The sequence below is a fragment of the Drosophila montana genome, unplaced genomic scaffold (genome assembly GCF_035044405.1).
Source record: "Drosophila montana isolate Dmon_TW-CO22-7 unplaced genomic scaffold, ASM3504440v1 contig_3216_1, whole genome shotgun sequence".
Classification (NCBI taxonomy): domain Eukaryota; kingdom Metazoa; phylum Arthropoda; class Insecta; order Diptera; family Drosophilidae; genus Drosophila; species Drosophila montana.
In genome coordinates this window covers 497,337-514,390 of record NW_026998096.1, presented here as the reverse complement: position 1 = coordinate 514,390, position 17,054 = coordinate 497,337, and the positions used below count along the sequence as shown (strand labels likewise).

Genomic DNA, 17,054 nt, shown 5'->3' with positions numbered 1-17,054 from the left:
GCGCCATATCTGATGCTTATTGGACGTAGAAACTGGATAAGTATATATATAACTCTGCCCCCCCCCCCCCCCCTCTGGAATTCTCAACTACTTTGACAAGATTAACCTCAGCATGTGGTTTGATTTTAAATATAATTCTCAGTAACTTTCTCGGGTTCGATTTTTGGTAGTATGTATGTATTTGGCCAGCGACTTGTATGCATATGCAAAGACGCATGAATGTAATTATATATAAAATCTAATCATTTATATAATAAAAAAAAATAAATAAACTAGGAAATATATATATATATATATTTAATATTAAATAACAGTAACAAAAAAATTCAAATTATAATTCTATGTATGTCAGTTTGTCTAAAAAACACATTTTATTAAGCACAAATAACTTTGAATACTGATTTGAAACACGAAACGCATCCAAACTACGCAAATTTAAGAACTGTGTAAAACAATTTATAAAAATACATACAGATAAAAAAAAACTTTTAAAAATCCCTAAGGGACACCAAAAACATCTCTTTTTTTTGTTGCCGAAATACTATGCACATTTTTAATGTATATATTATAATATATATCATAATAATCTGTGCTTGAGACTATATCTTGAACAGGAAAGAACTGCGATATTTGGGTGGAAGCAGATTCTTCAACTTGGTAAGCAGCAGACCTTAGTGGATGGGTTGTCTAAGTCGAAAGCTAATGTGATATAATAATTATGTTTTAGCGAAGCCAAGAGCTCTTTAAAAGACATATTGATTCTAATTAAATTGTCATAAGCGAAAATCGAGAGTGTCTTCAGCACGCCAAATATTTAATACCTTTGTAGACATTTGCCTTACGGCTTTGCAGATATGTGAGAATAGGGAAGCTCGTAAATGCTGTTTCAGAGAAATATCTTGGAAAAGATATTTCGCCGGTCAAAAACTTATTTTCGACCGATTCTTCCTATTGAGTAATAGTAGAGTTATGCCAAAGACAATATAAACTCAGTTAAACTAGTAAAAGGTAGATTTGGTCAACATACCTGGATAAACACAATACTTTTCCATACAAGAACCTTCTTTTCCACCGAACGTTCCTATATGATATATTGGAGCGATTCGGCCGGTCCCGCCATGTGTACTGCCTGCAACAGAAAGAAGCACCTATGAAGTGAGATCTTTGCAGCCAGGTGTTGTATACAATACAACGCTTGACTCTCCAATCAATGATAAAAAACAATAATCTGACACCAGAAAGCCTATCTCGGATATATACTTTATATGGAGGAGAATAATTCTTCCATTTGATTTGATGTACCCAATGTATACAAATAATAATGAACAACTTATATATATTACATGCATCTCTCAATTTCAAAAACATATGATAAAAAATGAGACCAAGACAACAAAATTCGATCGATATGAATTTTTTCATTAGTTTATCAATTCGAGATTTACGATTTGTAATATTGTTTGCTTTTTCCTTCAAGGTTCATGAGGAATTACACTATTTATTTGCATTTTTTCGAACAAAAGGTTTTGTTAGATTTAGTTAGTTTCCTGGCCAGCTCAAAAGCAAATGCCAACGCCAGTTTTTAAAGTAACAAAATCGGGTTTCATCATATATACAATAATTTTCAAATTAAATTTAAACATCGCTTCATTCAAATTATTTGACTTTGAACTTTATTCTATATTTCTAAAATTGCAGTAAAGTGAGGAAAGAAAACACAGTGTAAAATACCCTTGTGTATATAGTTTACAAATATGATCAATATATGTAAAATATATTTTAATGGTATTTATAGCTGCGTGTGTTCATACGTCTTTACGTGCAAATGCAAATGGATAGGCTTATACTATTGTCAAACTTTGTGACTTAAAATTATTATCAAAAGCTTAAATGGGAACATTTAAGTTGGCCAATTCTTCTTTCACCTCGTCGTACAGATCCTTGTAGTCATCGTTTTGTCGCACCAGCAGAGCCACGGTGCCCCGCTTAACGCCCATCGCGGCGCCCAGGTCGGCGCGACTGGGCGTGTAGGCGTAGGGAATGCCCTTCTCCTCGCAAACAGCGGGCAGGTGGCACATAATGTCCACAGGTGTCACATCGCCGGCAAAGATGCAGATGCTGTGATGGGGCCACCAAAGATTATTGGAGATATTGGGAATAATATGCATTTGGATAGTGAGTTTTACCCGGTTTCGCCCTTGCGCAGACGGGTCTGCACATCCTTCAGACCATTTCGCAAATAGGTTTTATGTTTCATGGCCTTCTTGATCAATTTGTAGCATTTTTTGGCTAGTTTCTTGCCTGCCATTGGTTTTGCTATGGCGTTAATAAACAACAATTTGTCATCATAGGTCTCCTCTTCTTTAATGGTGACATTATCGCTGACTTTAATTGAAACATCCGCCGCATCCGTGTGCTCCAGTTTCACTTTAACCATTTTATTTTACTTATTTTAAAACACGAAAACAAGCCGTTCCTTTAGCTACTAAACACGTGCTAGCAAGTGTGACCGACTTTTTATTTTCGATAATAATTAAAATACAATCGATTTAAGAAGACCATACTTGTAAGCACAGTGTTGAATAACGTCCCATGACTTTTAAGCGTAAATCTATTTTAATTTAAACTGCTGAGATCACTTCCGAGGGCATTGCGATAAAACGTATTATTATTCATATATAACACTTTATATTCTAAGAAATCGTTACTGAGTTACGGAGCTAGATCTCCCAGACCTCCTTTTATATTTTTGATGTTTTGCAACACTGCCCGTTTTTGGGATTTTTTCCTTCAACCAATAAAGTCACTCTGGGTACTTTTCAAACAATGCAAATTGCAAGTGCATTTTGTTTTGGAAATGAGTAACCAAATTTAAAATTTGCCTTGCGTATTCCATGACTTTGATGAGCTTGAATATAATGCAAATGAATATTATTAAACATTAAATTTCATACACTGTTTAACCTTGATAAGATGTACGTATATGTACATGTTTATGTACATTGTTCACATGAATGTAAATGTAAAAAATGTTTATAATTGTTTGTTCGACACATTTAATTTAGTTTTGAATAGGTTCGATTTTCTCAATTTTCCCGCTTGTGTGGTGGCACATATACCTGCTGTTGCTGAGCCTGGCGATCGCCGCGATGACGCGTCTGTGGTGGCTGTGGCTGGGAAATGTTGGTCAATGGTCTGTTTTGGGCGTCCGTGATCGGCAGAATATCGGATTTTAATACTTCTTCATGGTTTCCATAGCCGAGGAAGTACACCACGCACGTATTCTCCCCGACTGCAGTTATCTCAGCTTCATAGTACTACGGGCATTGGGGCGATCATTAATAAAAGTCGTTGAGCATTCGATTGTGCACTGTGTACTTACCCGTCCATCATCCCAGTACTTGGCCATACACAAATCATTGCTCTTCCACATCCAAGCATCGCACGGAGCCAGGCCTAAATTTGCTGGGGGCGCTGGTATTGCAACTGGCTGCGGGTTAGACGACATAAAGGAAGTGGGGCCCGCTTGTGCAGGAGGCAAGTTATTTGCTGGTTGGGTCTGTGCCGGAGAGTGGTTGGTGGGCGCAAGAGTCAATCCCTGGCTCTTCAGCAAGCTCATGGCAAACTCATTTGTCTCCTTCGTTTGGAATCCCATGATTTTGCTGGGATCATAAGTATATCCGTTCGGCAATTGAGTGCTGCTGGCATTCAATGGCTGTCGAGCATTTTCCTGCTGCGATTTCTGCTGTCGCTGAGCTGGAAGACTCTTCTCCAGCGATTTTGGTGCCTGATTGAAAGTCCCCTGCGTTTCATATTGCTGTCGAGTGGACTGTCCGCCGCTTTGCCTTCCACCGCGTCTATGCTCACGCTTGGTGGAGCTGAGCTTCAAGTTTGCGGTCTCTGCGACGACTTTATTCAAACGATTGTTGAATTCATCATTGTTGTTGTTATAAGAGTTGGCGCTTTTGGCCGCGGGGGCAACAGCGCCAGCGCCAGCGCCACTTGTGCCAATTCCTTGCTGACGACGTCGATTGTTGTGATTGCTGGCAGTCCCATTTTCGGCTCGAGTATTTCCAATGCGATGATTCTGGCGTTCGTTCGTACGCCTGTTGTTGCCCTGATCCTTTGCAGAACTCTCTTGCTTCCCCTCAGAGGAGCCAGCTTTGCTTGTTGCTGCATTGTGGTCATGGCCATTACGGTTGGCGCTTTTGGCATGTGTCGACTCCGATGGACGCGAGTTCGTCTCATGCTTACGCATGCTGCCGCCACCCGCAGCTCCACCCCGATCGTTGTAGCTGCTGCCCACGCCACGTGACGAACGGTCGTCGCGACCAACCCGACCACGTGCCCCGCCTCGTGAAGGCCGGCCAGAATGACCGCCACGATTCGCAGCAAAACTGCTTGAAACATTGTTCTCAAATCGCGTGCGTTCGCTCAAGCTTTGAGTCTTGTTCTCAGCTAATGTTACAGCTGAGGCTTTATAATCGTTTTCATATTGCCTGACAATCGTCTTCTCGGCATTTGAAATTGGTTTTGTAGATTCACCGGCTGCCTCGGTAGTCGGTGTCGTGTCCGTCGTGCGTAGTTTAGTGGTAAGAAAGTCGAAAAGTGTGGCATTTGCTGCTGGTTTTGCGGCTTCAGCTTCTTCTTTAAGGCTGGCGCCACGTTTTCCCTCCCTACCGTTCCTCTCCCCCCGGCCGGCCCTTATTGGGGGCTCGCTGTATCCCTCAGCTGCATCCTTGCGCCTCTTCAGATTGAAGAGGGCGCGCTCCAAATTATTACGTGTCGCTTGCAATGCAGTCTTGGCTTCCTCCTTGCTGTAGCCCTTTTCGAGAATCTTCTTAATATTATGGTCGATAATATTCTGACCTCCACCGCCGAAAACCTTCTTCACACCTGCCTTGCTGGCCACGGCAATGGCTTCGTTTCGCATGCTGTTGAACTCGTCGTTCTCCTTTGCGGGCTTGTCCTTATCCGCATTCGGTGCGAGACTCTTAAAGTTGCGATCCGCATTTGCATCGATGCTCTTGCCAAATGCGACCCACGGCGGCGGAGCAGTCGATCCGGTGAGTGGCCGTCCGCTGCGTGCGTATTTCAGCATTGTGCGGGCGAAGTCCCACTTTTCGTAAAGCGCCTCCACTCGCCCGCCCAGTAACTTGAAATCGTTGGGACGCAGCAGTAGATAGCCTTGTATAAGCTGCAATTTCTCGGCGTGAAAGTAAATCTTTGTGCCGGGCGCCACGTTCAGGTTCAGCGCTGGCACAGGCTCCAATTCCAGGGCCTGTAGCGATGCCTGGCCATCGCTCAGCTCCAGCTGCAAGAGCCGCGGCGCAGCCTTCGACTCCTCATTGCTCTTCGGGGCAGAAATGTTTCGCACTCTCTGTACCTGCAGCACAATGCGACCTGCGAGCTCCCCGGAGCCCTCCTCGCGTTTAGTTGGCAATGCGCCGCCTCCGATGTCGCGCAGATCGCGCTGCAATTGGCCCAAAACGGTGATTAATCCTCTTTGTTTAGCTGTAAGCCGGTCGGTCACAGTTGGCAAAGCTGATACTCACGTTTAAAGCTTCATCAATTATTTTGCAAGGGTCGGGGTTGTCGCCGACGGCGCTTGTTAATGTCTTTAATCCATCCTCGGTAAAGTGCCTGGTAATTTTGTTGATATCATGTGTAATTGCCCTCTTTGTTGAGTTACTTACCATCCACTCGCCTTTAATTTATTTGACAATTCCATTTTTTCGTGAATATACAATACATAAATGCATATATATTAGCGAGCACAGCACAAAACTAACAAACTTCGCCGCACCGCAGCCTGTCTTCGCCGCGCCCCAATTTCGCCGTTATAATCGATATGCTTAGAGAAGCTATCGTATTAGTAGTATCGGCTACTAGTAATATCGAGTAGCTTCCATGAAGCAATTAATTCTTTTAGTCTTGGCTGATACAAAGACTTCAAACATACCCTTATTTATTGATATTGTTCTGTTGAAGTTAATAAATCGAAAAACATAACGAATTAAGTTCAAAATATTATCTAGCTTGCCACTGCGTACTTGCCCATGGCACGATATATTGGGCTCAAAAATACCAATAGCGATATTTTTCTATACAACCATACCATTAAATATATTAATATAATTTTTTTTGTATTTACGAATTTAACATTATCGTCACATTGATCTTGATTGCAATTTATTTTACAATTTCTTTATATATGTTCTATATGGTCATTACGTTTCAAGTACGCGCCTAGAGAAAGAAGCTATCGATAGGTTGGCAGCAATAACATCCTAAAAAACGGCGAGACTACATTTATGTATATATCGATATAAACAAATTCTTCGATAGCGGTAACCAATTTCATTTATTCATTGTTGCTAAAGCAGCTGTACGTAACGGTTCGATCTAATTGTGAGCGGAAGTGAAAAACAAAACATAAATAAGCTCAAAGCTTAAACGAAATAATTTATATAAAATACAACAAAAGAAATAGATATACATCGGACACCTGTATTTGAAAATATTTCGTAGGCAAACGTTAAGTTCAAAAGCGCGAAAGTTAAGACATTCCTATCAAAACAAATTTGAAGTGCTGATCACTAAAGACACAAAATGAATTTATCCTTTGCTGGCTGCGGATTTCTTGGGTTATATCATGTCGGCGTTGCTGTCTCCTTCAAGAAGTATGCCCCGCATTTACTTCTAGAAAAAATCGGAGGTGCCTCCGCTGGGTCCCTGGCAGCATGCTGCCTGCTATGCGATTTGCCACTAGGTATGTCTAACTCTTATACATATATGTACATGCACACACATATACATTTAAATATTCATGTATGTGCGCATATATATGTATATTCTTGCTTATATATAATATTTATTAGACGAATTGAGCACAAAATTGAATGGCTCGGCTGTTTAGATTAGGGCGTACATCGACCCATGATCGTTTGCCTTATTAAATGTGATATTTTATGTTGATCAATTTATAATACATACTCCCATCATACCATACATTCGACTACAATCAAGTCGACATACCAAGCTACACATATGTGTGTACATAAATATTTACAACTTACACACACGCCCAACTGTGGCCAGCTGTGGTGTACACTCCCATATTTTTGGGGGCTCGTCGCTGTCGAAACGTAACATTAAAATACGCCGCAACTTGAATTCACACGTATGTACGTACGTATATTTGTGTGTAATATATGTAAAGTGTGACAGGCCCTAAAAATAAACTAACGAGAATGTTGTTTACATTTATATAAATACACGCACGCACACACACACATACACACAAACATATGTATAAACTTATTTGTTGAATTTTCTGAAGGTCGACCTTGCTTATCTGTGAGGGCGTGTTTTGATTCGTAGTTTATTTAGGGATGCACTCACACACATGTAAAACCGTACAAATAATCGTTATTCGTGCATCTGTTAATTATTCACAAATTTCTTTAAAGCTAAAAGGGATTTTTGTTTGTCTACTGCAAAATATGTTGTACAGTAAACAGTAACAGCTGGATAGAATTAATTGAAACCCTTTCTCCCAATTTCGTGCTCTTTGGCGCAAAGATACAATTATATCTGTATACGTGTGCATGCATGTGTATAGGTACATTTACCTGTTGCCGCTGCTGCGGCATCTTTCTGCTTTCTGCTATACCGTAGTAGAAAGTTCGGTGGGCAGTCAGGTAGAATGATTCATGCCGCACCTGTTCCAGATTAACTGCTGCAGTTCGCTTTTAACGGCAGTCCAGTTAGAAAAGATGCGGCTCGTGCATATGTACTATGTCTGTATGTGTGTGTGTAGATAATTGACAATTGCAGGCGTTTAATTTGCTTTGTTTTCCCTAGATTAATGACACTCGAACTTTGAAACCAGTTAATGACGGGCACACGAAACTTCTACTTGACTGCTATCAGTCATCAGATATGTCAGGCATACATATGCATGTATGTGCGTATGTGTATGCATGTATGTGTGTGTATGCATGGGTATATGTGTGTGTGTACAATATGTATTTTGTAAGTCAAAAAGTTATTAGGTCTTTACCGTTTGCTATAGGCATGTATGTATGTATGTGTGTATGTGCTTAGAATAGACCCCCCTTCAATTGACGTCAATTCTGTGTGGCCTGAGTTTAGCCACTCAGCGAAACAAAGTGAATGAGTTTCCTATTTGATTAGAAATAATCAAATATGGAATATATATAACATACATAAATACAGTACATATAAACAGATTCATAACAAGTGTTTTTATTTACAATAAATTAGCAGCTGTGCTTTGCGCTGTGACGCGACTTATCAGCCCGTTTTTCATTGTGACTTTTGAGGTCTTTTTACACTTTTGCGTATGTATATGTACACACATAGTATGTATGTATGTACTTAAGTTCGGTTCAATAAAAATCTGCATGCATGTATTTACATGTGTATTTACGTATGCATTTAAGTACGCTTCAAAAAAATATAATCTAATTAAATTGGAAAAATATCATCTATATGTACAAATGACAGTTAAGGTTTTATTTGCACAGCAATTGATTTGTTGCCAATTGAGCTGTTTTCTAGCGTAAATAGGCTATTCTTAGAGGTTATCAGCCGAAAACAGTTGAAATTGTAAACTGATTCGGCTATTATTTGGCATCTCAAGGAACAAGCAATGGCAACCCTCTATTGCCAATTTGTGCTTAGCAACCGAATTTAGCTATTTTTAGCTGTTAACAACATTGTATTCAGCTACTTTTTCGTAGCAACGCTGGCGTAACCAGCTGTCTGACCGACCAATTAAATGGCTTCAAAGTACAGTATGAATACCAAACAAAACACCACATACCCTTCATTAAGTCGAAACTACCCCCACCGTGAGTCATATGCATTTCACAGTTATCCGCTTTCGAAGCCTACCCGCTGTATTAGCGGTAATTCGTGAATATTATATATGAGTATATACAGGTTGCAGGAGGTAGATTCGATCCTAGGAAGCATGACATTAACAGATCCAATGCGTATTTGTTACAGGCAGAATCTGACATCAGCTGCCGAATCGACAATCTGTTTAAGTCAAGCAGTCTTACGTTCATTTGCGATCAATTTATTTTTAAATTTCGGTTAATGCACCCCTTACTTATCTAATCAATAACTCGCAATAGATCGCATGATCGGAAGACGGAAAATGATTCATATCTAGACTGTTTTCGCGACAAAAATATATATCAAATTGTAAAAGAACATGCAGAATAACCTTGAAATAACGTATACCCTTACACTGATAAGCTTTGCCATCAAAGTGTCATAAAATAGCCAAATTGCCAAAAATTTTCCATATTTAAATATTTTTGCTTTTTTGTAATCCCAATTTGAGTTTTTAATATTTTCGGTTATTGTGCGAGAGCTCGTTTTAGGGTTGAATTAAGATGGCAAAATAAATAAATATTTGTAGATCTTTTGTGTTATCGTTGTATTAATGAAAGGAATGCGATTGCCTTTATAAATTAGGGTCGGAACATTAAAGGCATATATATTTAAACAAACAACAAAAGGGGATTCTTATCAGCTGGGTTTTCAGAAAGAAAAAAAACAGCTGCTGGCACACGCAGAAACTATAACATGTTGTGCAAAAACAAAACAATCATTGCCTACGTATATACATATATGTATATATATATAGAGAGAGAAGTGTGTTTTATAGTGGCTTATCGGTTAAATGCTCGATGGAGGCCAAACTAACACTTATACAACCCAATCAGCACGAGGTGCACACGTCATTTCCTATCGCCTAACTAGGTAAACAGCAATCTTGAATTGACATCGTTGACATCAGAAATGATGCTAAAGTGCGTGGACCATATATACTGTATATGATTTGATTAATTTAAAATGTACACTAATTGAATAGCATGTTTTTGTCCCGTCCCATTAAAGGTAGCATGACTTCCGATTTCTTCCGCGTGGTGAACGAGGCGCGCCGGCACTCACTTGGGCCTTTCAGTCCGTCGTTTAATATACAGACCTGCCTGCTCGAGGGCCTCCAGAAACATCTGCCCGATGACGCACATAAGCGTGTCAGCGGACGTCTGCACATCTCTCTAACACGGGTCTACGACGGCAAGAATGTGATAATCTCGGAGTTTGCGTCCCGTGAGGAGGTGTTGCAAGCTTTACTTTGTGCGTGCTTCATTCCCGGCTTTTCTGGAATTTTGCCACCGCGTTTTCGGGGCGTGCGGTATATGGACGGTGCGTTCTCGGACAACTTGCCAATCTTGGACGAAAACACCATAACTGTCAGCCCTTTTTGCGGCGAGAGTGACATTTGTCCACGCGACCAAAGCTCGCAGCTATTCCACCTTAACTGGGCCAACACAAGCATCGAGATATCGCGGCAGAACGTCAACCGCTTCGTACGCATTCTGTTCCCGCCGAGAGCCGAGTTCCTCTCAAAGTTCTGCCAGCAGGGATTCGATGATGCACTGCAATTTCTGCATCGCAATAACCTAATTAATTGCCGACGCTGTATAGCTGTTCAGTCCACATTTGTAGTTTCTGAAACAGTTGCGACATCGCAGGAGATGGAATCAGAGTGCCGCGAATGCAAGAAGCATAGGAAGGTACGAGTTATCCTTTATCCCTTCTGTCCAAAATAATAACTTATTCCCAAAAAATGTTTCAGGATGCATTGAGCTCAAACATGCCGGAAACCGTGTTGGACGTTATACAAGACTATTTGGAGCAGGCTAACAAGGGCCTGGCCAATTGGATCTTCAAGCATCGCGGCATTAAATTGCTTTCGCTGCCGGCTACAGTACCCATGGACTTCTTTCTGGCCACAGTATCGAAGTAGGTTAATTCGATTGTCTGTTATGGCTAGCTTAATTAATATTCGTTAATTGATATCATTTAGAATCAGCACCTTAACGCCAAAACTGACTAAGCAAATGCGTCAAATAGTTGAAGAGTTTATTGTTCAGCTAAATACTGCCATGACAGTTCGTTTTCTCAACAAGTTTTCGGTAAGTATTTACCTTTGCCCCTGTTGATTATACAACTAATTTTGAACCCACACGCACAGCTTTACGATCAGCCACACTTTGATGCTACCGGCCTTCTTCACTCCAACCATTTGTATAATCCACATGTTTCAATTCTCGTCGATAAATGGTAATTAAGTTTGCAAAACCTTAAATTAATTTATTGTCCTTAACTTTCCACTCTTACGCAGTGATACTACACCTTTAAATAGCGATGTCGGACATGTCATTGAGATGACTGCGCATAACGACGCGCTATATGCGTACTATTACACAGATAATAATACCAACAATATAAAAGTAACCGAAATATTCGATTTTGATGACATGACAAAGCATGAACTCAATACCGATTTGCAAGTTTATAATGGGTCAGTCGACGATCATGAAGTTGCGCATCAGAAGTGTTTTAATCCAGAAGTCAGTGAATGGAACGGCATTGAATCGGGTTAGTAGTCAAATCTTGCATCGTATCGGATTATATAATAAATCATACTGGCTAACATATCTTGCAGTTCAAATTATGCCAACGAAACCTGAATTACACGACGTCGCCTTCTAAATACCATCTTGACTGCACATTGTAACAATTCCCAAACCACTAAATTATTAACATTTGAGTATTTAAGGTAAATTGGCTTTATGTTGGCAATTTGGATGAATACGAATTCATTTCCTTATATTGTTATATCACACAAACAATACATAAAGAACTATTATTAATCAACTCCTCACTTTCTTTTCAGACTATTTTATAGATGAACATACGCCGAATACTAGCCCCTTGGCGACGCGTATCGCGTAACCGTAGTCAGTTTTCCTGAGGCTGAACAAAGTTTAACCGATTTGTACATAAATATATGTTAAATACGCAAAATTGTATATGCTTCAGTTATAGTCCTTATATAATTTGTAATGCAACGAACCCAAAGTGGCTTGTAGCCAAGCATTTGTGTGTAAAAACCTGAGTACCTAATTAACTAATATTCAATATCCCAAATGTACAGTATGATCTACTTTTAAGTAACAAAAAAATGTATAATGATAAAAATAAGTTAATGAATTAAGTTAAGGTGGTATGTAATAAAAGGAAACAAAATAAAAACAATACAAAAGTTATTCAAAGTCAAAGACTAAAAATTTGTTAAATTTGTTTTTCCCATAGACAGAAAGATTAAGTTATTTATATTATATAACCCATCTACTAAGAAACACTTCCGTGTATATAGTTCTATAGCCATAACCTATATATTTATTATACCCTACACCCATTCAAAATGGATTAAAAAGGGTATATTGGTTTTGCGCACATGTGTATTCTATGAAAAAGGTATGTCCACCCCATAGATATATATATTTTGGATCGGAACGATTTGGTCACGTCCGTCTGTCGCGTCGTTTTCGGAAACAATTCCAATTGGAAAGGCCGATGGTCTGTATGTAACAGACATACAGAAGTAAACAACTCAGACTCCCTAATCAGCGATAGTCAGACAACAACAGAAAGCATCTAGGACTTAAGAAGTGCCGTCTTCATTGTAAACTAATTAAACGGAAACAATATTTAATATTTCGTACGTACAATTTTGTTCACTGCAAATTTGTTTTTCTACACTAAACTGAAATGAAGGAGATGGAAAACACTTTACATTGAGCTTCGAGCTGACATTTTGCTTTCCCGACGACTTGTGCTCAGTTTTTGAGAAATTCGCTCATTATAAGCCATACACGTTTCGATAAATTCAATTCTTTCTGGGCAATGTAGTTTCTCAGCAATTTTGAGAGCTTTCCCCAAAACTTCTTTCGTGCGCTCAGTTTTGTTAAGAGCTGCATTCGACTTGACAATGATAATAGTGCTTAGAAAACTCCATAAGTAGCTGTTACAATTTTTAGTTTCTAAGAATAGTTTTTTTTTGTAGTTTTTCAGATTATTCAAAATGTTAATAAGGATTTGTCAAACCTTGAATTGCCTTGCGAGCAACAAAACAACACTCATCATAGTGATTGGACTGAAGATGAATGCTTGCAATTTGATGAAGTAAATAACACTTTTCGATTGAATATTTTGCGAATACCATGCGCTGCTCCAAACGCGCAATCATTTGTCTGTAAAAAAAAATGAAAGTCTTTTGATTGTTTTATATACAACTAAAATTACCTCGATTTTGTGAAGGCAGGGTCCACTATATCCTGATCTTGATGTGTGGATCGGTCTCCAAAAACAAACTTAGAGATTTCCATTGTTTTATTCAAATTAAGGTGCAACAATTGTAGAAGAGGATTTCTGTCTGATTGTCGATAGGTTTTAGGCACATAGTACTGCTCGGCTAGAGCCAAACCCAAAGTGTTGTATACTTCGTTAATGAACTCAATCTTCCATGGCATTATGCGATTAGTTTTCAGCACAACATAATCTCCCATTATCTCCTCGATATAATTTGAAAGTCTCTGAAAATGTTTGGAATAAGTTTAAAACTGGTAAAATTGGTAGTTTCTTTTAGAAAATTGTATTAATATTAATGGACACACAGATATCACACACGACCAAAGTTACCTGAAATATTATAATATTATATTAACCATGGATTTTAAGAAGTCATTTATGCAGATAAAAGGAAGGGCATAAGCATTTGGAATGACCCGCCAAGGGAGTACAGGCCTGGGCAATTTGCCTTTCTGAATTTGATTTGATTGCTGTCAATACGACAACTGCAGGCACATTGGACAAAAAGAATCTAAATTAAAACAATTTGGCTTTAATGGATCGTTCATGGAATAAAGTTTACTATGATCCTGATCCTGCGCACCTTCTTTGTCTACACCCTGCTTATTTATTGAAGCCCCGACAAAAGGATTTCCCTAAAGATCAGGACAACCCGGACAACAGTCGGGCTCCAAGAAACACTTGCAGGGGGAAACCCTAAGCATATACTAAGCCTGTCTTTGGCATACGAAAAATCTTTGCAAAAGCATGAAATATTGTTCTTTAGTTAAAAGAACATGGATACCATGCCGTCGTCAAAAATCAATCGAGATTTTTGATGTTTTTGATTCAACTGGACCACTCAAAACAATTTTGAAGTACATATATGTCTGTGGTTATTAGAAACAATATAATTCGTGAACAAAACTTACCGTCAAACTTTTTTCTTCACGAAGACGTTTAATAGTCTTTAAAGCAGTTATCATGTTTCGACGTGTCTGGTACTGTATTCTAAAGAGCAAGGCTTCTTGGAACTTGTGTAACCGGTCCATATTTGTATATTTTTTGTACCGTATGTAGTAGATCGGAGAGCGAGCATGTATCATTTTCTAGGGACATACAAAATTGATTACATTTTAGGGTCAATAAAAAAACGTTTATTAAGGCATACCAAAAACTTCTTAATGATTTCATATTGATTATCAGTTAAAGATCTTAAGAAGCCATTGGAATTTTTGCACTGCTCCAAGAGTAAGTTTGGATTACTGAAATCATAATACATGCATGTATATTAAAAAAAAAAATGAACATTTAAATTTGAACAAAAAAACAGAATACTTATATTCGTGCTGATTTAGATAATACAAGAATTTCTTCTAAGAAACTTACTCTCTTAAGTTCTTCAAAAATAGAATGTCTATCCATGTTCTATCTATGTAAACTTGATTACATATATCAAATGCACGCTTTCGTCTCGCTATTTCAAGTGGGGAGAGTATTTGTTCCTAAATGCATGAATCAATTAGAACCAGTTTGGCACTATGATATATGATATATAAGAAACAAACTTGTATTTCTGGAATGCTTAAGATATCGCATTTGCCTTGTTCCTTTAATATTTTCCATAGCGGGCGTTTATCAACTTTCGCTTTCTCATTAAGAAGTTCCTTTACGTGGGACATGAGCTTTTCATTTTCTAAAATAAATGGGCTCAATCCGTCGCCGCAAGCGTCTTTTATATTCTCATCAACCTAAGAAATAATACTTTAATGAAATAATACTTTAAAGGTAAACACTTTTTATATGTTACATACCACAAGCAATCGATTTTCAAAGGCCTTGGTCTTGTTGCCCGTAAAGATACGTGTATTATTATATAATTCTGCTTTAGCATTTTCGAACTGGTTTAACTCGTACAAAGCATCGCAAACTTCCAGATTAACTGGCGCATTTTGCACATTTAAACCTTTTAAGAGTTCTTTATAAAATAAATAGAGTTCACAGATTAGCTCATTTAATTTTCGAGTTAAAATAAAGTCTTAAAATCAATATAATTGGACCCTATCAGGACATGTTGCTCTTCCATTTCTCGGTATAAATCGATCACAGATAAATAGATGAAACACAAGCCTTAAGTAAATGTATCTTAAAGAATCTGGCGATTATCAAACAACAGCCTAAGTAAAACTGCTCCTAGCTACTCAGTTTGATGATAGATATAGAGAGAATCGATTATACATATTTTCACTATATCAACTTAGCGATTCAAATTCACACTTACTTTGGGCCTGCCGGCTATCTTTTAGCGCACCATCTATTCGTGCAGTCTTACGCTTACTCTGACTGCGATGGTAGAGAGTCGAATGATCATCTGGTTTAAGTTCAAGTGCCTTGTCATAATAGTTCATTGCAATGTTTTCCCTGCGTCGTCGGGAATAGTATTTTCCCCAGTCCTTGTATATTCCCTGCTCCACTTCCGGACTCCAATCTATTTTCTCCCATACTTGAATATGCTCTTGAACACCCGATTTTGGTACTGGTGTTGGTACAAACGTCGACATAGCTTTTTTTTTATTTTTATTTATTTATTATTTTTTTAAATTTATATTGTTTTTTGTTTTTTTTTTTGTTTTGTTTTGTTTTTTTCTTCTTTGTTTTATTCTTTTTGTTTTTTTCTTTTTTGTTGCTCTTCAACAAAAGAGGAAAACATACTAAACATGAGATGGGAAACTGTCAAATAAATCAACTTCCGATGATTTCAATTTCAACGGTGTACAGATTAGGCATGTTTGTAGCCCCGAACCTATGGAAAATGAGAAACAAGGGAGTTGAGAAAATAACATGGTATCTCCGCATCGACTCTTACCTGATTCTTCTACATTGTTCTACGGCAAATGACAGGCAACGGCAGATATATATTTTGATGCACATATAATCAACCAACATATTAACCAGTTAACTGGGACCATACAAATAGATACAAACATACGTCCCAAAGAAGTAACTATCCTGTAAATCAAGGAATATCAACCCACTAATTTCATGATGGACACTTTCCCTATAACTACCAGTCTCATTCTTATAAATAACTAACGCTGTAAATCATAAAAGAAAAAGAAAGTATAGATTTAAGAGAAGAAGAATTAACAACAATAATATTCATAGACTAAATATTTAAGTAATAACATTTTCTTCAGCTCCGATTCCGACGGGTAACTATTTATATATATTTTATGGGTTCCGAGATTACTTCTTACAAAAGTTCTCTAAAAAAAAAATCAAAAGTTCACGACCGGAAGGTAATCATCATAATAATAAATAAACAGGCAGGTGATGTCCTACTTAAAAAAATTATAATACCCTGCGTAAGAGAATAAAAATCAGCAATGCTTGACGATGCATTATATTATACATGTTGCCCATAGTATATGCCTTCCGATATCAAATTACAGTTCAAACTCGACTTTAACACCTTTGTTAACGTGGTTTTCAATTGATGAGAAGAATTGGTTTGCAATTTAATAAGTCAATGAATACAGCAGAGAATTTTGATCAATAAAGTAATTATTGATTTTGCATGCGTAATGAAAAGTTTTAGAAAACAAGAACACAAATCTACTGAAAAGGCCTTTAAAATTAACAAAACCTTATTGTCGACATGTGCGTCCCATGACAGTTGGGTAAATGTGTAAATCAATATAGTCTTGGATCTTCCAAATCAACATATGGGATTTGAGATCTCTTTCAATGCCTTACAAATATCGTGATGAACACCTTGGGGCATTCTTTAGACTCTGTCTTTAACTAAG

General features: G+C 38.1%; 4 protein-coding genes across 5 annotated transcripts; 1 reads left to right on the top strand and 3 right to left on the bottom strand.

Annotated features, from left to right (window-relative positions):
• Window positions 1–1,440: 1,440 nt before the first annotated feature.
• On the bottom strand, window positions 1,441–2,516 carry NHP2 (NHP2 ribonucleoprotein). The gene is made up of 2 exons (XM_064688943.1): window positions 2,187–2,516; window positions 1,441–2,118 (listed from the first exon to the last, which is right to left on the bottom strand). Exons 1-2 carry the CDS (start codon window positions 2,435–2,437, stop codon window positions 1,887–1,889), a joined length of 483 nt encoding a protein of 160 aa, XP_064545013.1. The 5' UTR covers window positions 2,438–2,516; the 3' UTR covers window positions 1,441–1,886.
• A 442-nt stretch (window positions 2,517–2,958) lies between these two features.
• Tdrd3 (Tudor domain containing 3) lies at window positions 2,959–5,854 on the bottom strand. The gene is made up of 4 exons (XM_064688772.1): window positions 5,697–5,854; window positions 5,556–5,643; window positions 3,383–5,473; window positions 2,959–3,317 (listed from the first exon to the last, which is right to left on the bottom strand). The coding sequence occupies exons 1-4, from the start codon at window positions 5,729–5,731 to the stop codon at window positions 3,087–3,089; spliced, it is 2,445 nt and encodes an 814-aa protein (XP_064544842.1). The 5' UTR covers window positions 5,732–5,854; the 3' UTR covers window positions 2,959–3,086.
• A 528-nt stretch (window positions 5,855–6,382) lies between these two features.
• On the top strand, window positions 6,383–12,182 carry bmm (brummer). 2 transcript variants are annotated; one of them, XR_010436978.1, is made up of 8 exons: window positions 6,384–6,772; window positions 9,940–10,622; window positions 10,685–10,851; window positions 10,916–11,024; window positions 11,084–11,172; window positions 11,234–11,490; window positions 11,558–11,671; window positions 11,789–12,182. XR_010436978.1 is itself a non-coding variant. In XM_064688774.1 (7 exons), the coding sequence occupies exons 1-7, from the start codon at window positions 6,613–6,615 to the stop codon at window positions 11,845–11,847; spliced, it is 1,524 nt and encodes a 507-aa protein (XP_064544844.1). In that variant the 5' UTR covers window positions 6,383–6,612; the 3' UTR covers window positions 11,848–12,182. The 2 variants fall into 2 exon arrangements, 1 of the variants encoding a protein (XP_064544844.1); XM_064688774.1 differs by lacking the exon at window positions 11,558–11,671 and having other exon boundaries at window positions 6,383–6,772.
• Window positions 12,183–12,589: 407 nt separating this feature from the next.
• On the bottom strand, window positions 12,590–15,870 carry LOC135432893 (uncharacterized). The gene is made up of 9 exons (XM_064688773.1): window positions 15,527–15,870; window positions 15,060–15,223; window positions 14,814–14,996; window positions 14,635–14,750; window positions 14,417–14,510; window positions 14,178–14,354; window positions 13,201–13,490; window positions 13,003–13,148; window positions 12,590–12,938 (listed from the first exon to the last, which is right to left on the bottom strand). Exons 1-9 carry the CDS (start codon window positions 15,804–15,806, stop codon window positions 12,688–12,690), a joined length of 1,701 nt encoding a protein of 566 aa, XP_064544843.1. The 5' UTR covers window positions 15,807–15,870; the 3' UTR covers window positions 12,590–12,687.
• Window positions 15,871–17,054: the final 1,184 nt, after the last annotated feature.

What these genes read in the sequence shown, in the direction of transcription:
- bmm (XM_064688774.1), top strand. Translation starts at nt 6,613, where the DNA reads ATGAATTTATCCTTTGCTGGCTGCGGATTTCTTGGGTTATATCATGTC. An exon ending in GCTATGCGATTTGCCACTAG is followed by an intron (nt 6,773 to 9,939) that starts GTATGTCTAACT and finishes GTCCCATTAAAG; the next exon opens with GTAGCATGACTTCCGATTTC. An exon ending in TCAATTCTCGTCGATAAATG is followed by an intron (nt 11,173 to 11,233) that starts GTAATTAAGTTT and finishes ACTCTTACGCAG; the next exon opens with TGATACTACACCTTTAAATA.
- Tdrd3 (XM_064688772.1), bottom strand. Translation starts at nt 5,731, where the DNA reads ATGGAATTGTCAAATAAATTAAAGGCGAGTGGATG. An exon ending in AAATTAAAGGCGAGTGGATG is followed by an intron (nt 5,644 to 5,696) that starts GTAAGTAACTCA and finishes CAAAATTACCAG; the next exon opens with GCACTTTACCGAGGATGGAT. An exon ending in AGTACTGGGATGATGGACGG is followed by an intron (nt 3,318 to 3,382) that starts GTAAGTACACAG and finishes CAATGCCCGTAG; the next exon opens with TACTATGAAGCTGAGATAAC.
- LOC135432893 (XM_064688773.1), bottom strand. Translation starts at nt 15,806, where the DNA reads ATGTCGACGTTTGTACCAACACCAGTACCAAAATCGGGTGTTCAAGAG. An exon ending in AGATAGCCGGCAGGCCCAAA is followed by an intron (nt 15,224 to 15,526) that starts GTAAGTGTGAAT and finishes TATTTTATAAAG; the next exon opens with AACTCTTAAAAGGTTTAAAT. An exon ending in TTTTTGAAGAACTTAAGAGA is followed by an intron (nt 14,511 to 14,634) that starts GTAAGTTTCTTA and finishes TTATGATTTCAG; the next exon opens with TAATCCAAACTTACTCTTGG.
- NHP2 (XM_064688943.1), bottom strand. Translation starts at nt 2,437, where the DNA reads ATGGTTAAAGTGAAACTGGAGCACACGGATGCGGCGGATGTTTCAATT. An exon ending in CTGCGCAAGGGCGAAACCGG is followed by an intron (nt 2,119 to 2,186) that starts GTAAAACTCACT and finishes GCCCCATCACAG; the next exon opens with CATCTGCATCTTTGCCGGCG.